Source organism: Eschscholzia californica, unplaced genomic scaffold (assembly GCF_041429995.1).
Source record: "Eschscholzia californica isolate CP2 unplaced genomic scaffold, dmEscCali1.0.p SCAF_3, whole genome shotgun sequence".
NCBI classification, from domain to species: Eukaryota; Viridiplantae; Streptophyta; class Magnoliopsida; order Ranunculales; family Papaveraceae; genus Eschscholzia; species Eschscholzia californica.
The window spans coordinates 2611408-2614902 of record NW_028238420.1 but is presented as its reverse complement, the minus strand read 5'-3'; the positions used below and the strand labels follow the sequence as shown (position 1 = coordinate 2614902).

General features: G+C 32.8%; 1 protein-coding gene across 2 annotated transcripts; it reads right to left on the bottom strand.

Moving 5' to 3' along the window:
• Positions 1-425: 425 nt before the first annotated feature.
• Positions 426-2855, bottom strand: LOC147547652 (uncharacterized). Of its 2 annotated transcripts, none has more exons than XM_086670851.1 (4): positions 2557-2855; positions 2274-2379; positions 2091-2168; positions 426-636 (listed from the first exon to the last, which is right to left on the bottom strand). In XM_086670851.1, exons 1-4 carry the CDS (start codon positions 2599-2601, stop codon positions 575-577), a joined length of 291 nt encoding a protein of 96 aa, XP_086526977.1. In that variant the 5' UTR covers positions 2602-2855; the 3' UTR covers positions 426-574. The 2 variants fall into 2 exon arrangements, with proteins under 2 accessions (XP_086526977.1, XP_086526976.1); XM_086670850.1 differs by having other exon boundaries at positions 2629-2852.
• Positions 2856-3495: the final 640 nt, after the last annotated feature.

Sequence of the window (3495 nt, the reverse complement as noted above, 5' to 3'; positions counted from 1 at the left end):
ATTATTGGTCAAAGTTTATCTCTGCGAGTGTAAAAATTGAAAGAGCAGGGAACAGTGAGGAAGGAAAGGCTTTAGCTATCCTCAACAGTATCATTTGGACAAAAGAAAACAATTATATGCAGGTCATCATTGAAAGCGACAATATAAATCTGATCAAACATTTGAACAACCCAAAGCATCAGGTTCAATGGCAATCGCTAGTGCACATTCGGCAGATCAGGCACGTAAAGCAGGAGATGCAACAGGTTAAATTCAGTTACATCAAACGAGAGAAGAATACTCAAGCGGACAAACTAGCGAAATGGGCGCGTAGAAAGGAAAGATCTAAAAGGTGGGACTGTATTCCGTATTTTCTTCTTAATATGTATTGTAATGCGACTCTTATTGTAGTTTAGTAATATATATACATCTAACAAAAAAAAAAGTAGCATAATCAACTTTCAACAAAAAAAAACAAAACAGTAGCATAATCAACTCCTGAACTTTTAAACCACAAGTGCAAAATATATGGTTATATATATATATATATATATTATGTGTATGCCCATGAGTAGTTTGATGCATGTTCTTGGAATCATTTTCTGTGTGATTTCCTACTCCTTTTAAATCTTGAAACCCTTTGAACATGTCTATTACCTGCAACCCACACAAAAGTTTAGTTATATGTATATCAGCATATTACATATGGATGGATAAAAATTCCAAAACAATAAAGTATATATTAGGGTTGGATGGTATCGTTGGGAATTAGGGGTTTGGTGCCAAACTTCAAACACAGTACCCCATTTATATGAGAGCATCAAGGACAAACTTCTGATCGAAGTCTATTTGAGTTGAACTAATATTAAATAGTAAGATCAGAGAGAAACCCGAAAATCAATATCCCATTTACTAGGGTCTAGGAGTCGTATCTTCGAACTTCTTATTTTTAAACTTACGCTCGATGAGAGGAAACCCGATGATAAGTAATAGTACTAAGCATTTAGATGAGTAAAATTAGTTCGAGACCTCAAATTCAATAGTACCAATTTGAATTTCCGTTAAAAGGGGCCCTATTTGTGGTGGGCGCCTAGTGGAGTTTACGACTCATACCTTCCACCCCACGCTACTGCTAGGGTTGTGTTATGTGGACGAAAATGATGTGTCCCAGAAAAATCTAATCCACAAAAAATTGGGATATTTTGTAAAAGAGGCAATGTGAGGTCCCAACTGATGTCTTTGTATTAAGATTAACATTTTTTTGAGAGTTAGGGGTATTTACCTACTCTCAACTCTTGTTCACCTTCGTAAACAAACCGGAGACTAAATGTCATTACCATTAGTGACATTAGTTGTCATTTTTATTCATAATATCTATTCGATATATGTACTTTTATCATTTTTATTGTATTTTTAACTTGTACTTTTAAAAAAAGTTATTTCATATATTTATTTTTATTTGCATTAATGTAGTTTTGTATACTTTTAGATGTAGTTTTTTTTTTTGGAATTGTTCAGCGTGTCTCGAACCCTTGACCTCTGAGGTGGAAGATTATACCTCTTACCACTCCAACCAAGGGTTGTTGACAACTTTTAGATGTAGTTTATTATTCATTATAATTTTATTTTGTTTAATTAGTTATTATTATTAATATTATTATTGAATATTATTTGTTTATTAATGTTCTCAAGAAAAATAAAAAGACGTTTTAGAAATAGTAATACTGTTGGATCTGAATAAACTTCAACATTTATTCAGAGTAGATCGATAGTTCATACCCCTAACTCAAAAAATTATCATCACCTTTTTTATTAACCAACGGTGCAAAGGCTCTAACGACGGAGCACAAATGCTCTTACATCAACCAATATTGTTATGTATAGAATATATCTAACTAAAAGATCAAAGAACGAAAATCCACGTAATACCCATGCGAGAGATCCTCATGGATTAACTAGCCATTTGATATTAACCATAATCCATTTGATATTGTTTTCAATTTTTTTTTGGAATACTCTTCCATTCCTTTCTTTCCACAGTCATCAATTCCTTCTTTCCACAGTCATAAACTAATAATAATAGATATAACTCAGGCCATGGGACTAAGTACCTAAGGGTGTTGTTGGAGAAGTGGCATGAGAATATGATTGAAAGAAATCTCTGTTCTCTTTGTGCAGCTCTCTCCAAACTGCAGCCAAGAAATATTATCTCACTTTGTTAATTATCACTATAAAAAGTATAATATATATATATATATATATGAGAGAGTCAGAGAGAGAGAGAGAGAGAGAACCTGTTAGAGTGACAAGAGGTTGGATATTAGCATGCTTTGAAAGTGCTTCAACACAATGGTCTCTACTCATATGAAGAAGCAAACACCTCTCAATCATATGTTGAACCTGTTCATAAATTTATGTTTATATCCCATGCAATAAAAAATCTTAACATGTAATCCAAACAATTTTAACGAAATATAAGTTGATATTAGAAATGAAGAGTGATAAAAATATATGCCCAGAAAGTATGGGAATATATCTGAAGTGGACGGCCGGGTTTCGTCAAATATGTCCTTCCACCTTAGATTTTGGACCAACTTCTCCGCCTTTTGGGCGTAACGACATTTCCGATTAGAATAGAGAATAATATACCATTCTAATGTAGCTGTGAGGGTTGCAACTCAAACAAGGGAAATGGTCATGGTTGTGTTCATGAGACATTTTTTTTTTTCTTTCTATAATTTCTCTCCCACAATCTTGGACAAAATTGTATATAGACTAAGAAGAAAAAATGGAAAGTAATAAACAAATGCTAAAGTGCATGAGAGGAAAGAGATTTATAGAGAGAGAGAGGGGGAAGTCATGTGATGAGAGATATTGATAGCTAGAGAGTTGTTCATATTATAATAAAGGAAACAAAGGATGGTAGAGAGGGAGAGAGAAATGGTTAGTTATCCAGGTATATCTTGAGTGAAAGGCCAAAATACAATATGAAATCCAAAGTTTTTGATTCACCTCATCCCCAAGAGATAAGAGGATCTATAGAGAGAGAGAGAGAAGAGAGAAAGAGATGTTTTAAGGATTTTTGAGTCAACAGTTCAAAATCTGGGGGGTAAACCCAAAAAAAATCCACTCTTGCCCAAAAATTAGTTGCAGGTCCAAATGTCAGTTTTTTTTTTTATTCCCCTCTTGCCCTTGGACGGGACATGCTGACGTTTTCCTGAAAAAAAAATGTCTGGTAAATAAAATAATTTACCAGTACACGAAAAATTCAAAGTTTCAAAAAATTTTGAAATTTTCAAACGAAATTTCAAATTCCCGCCCAGCAAACCATCTCTTCTCGGTAAATAAAATAATTTCCTGTAAACAAAAAATTCCAATTTTCAAATTTTTTTGAAATTTTCAAACGAAATCTTTTTTTCGAAATTTTAAAATTTTCGAAATCGAAAATTTTCGAAATTTTCAAACGAAATTTCAAATTCCCGGCCAAAATTTCAAATTTTTTTGAAAATTTTAAAT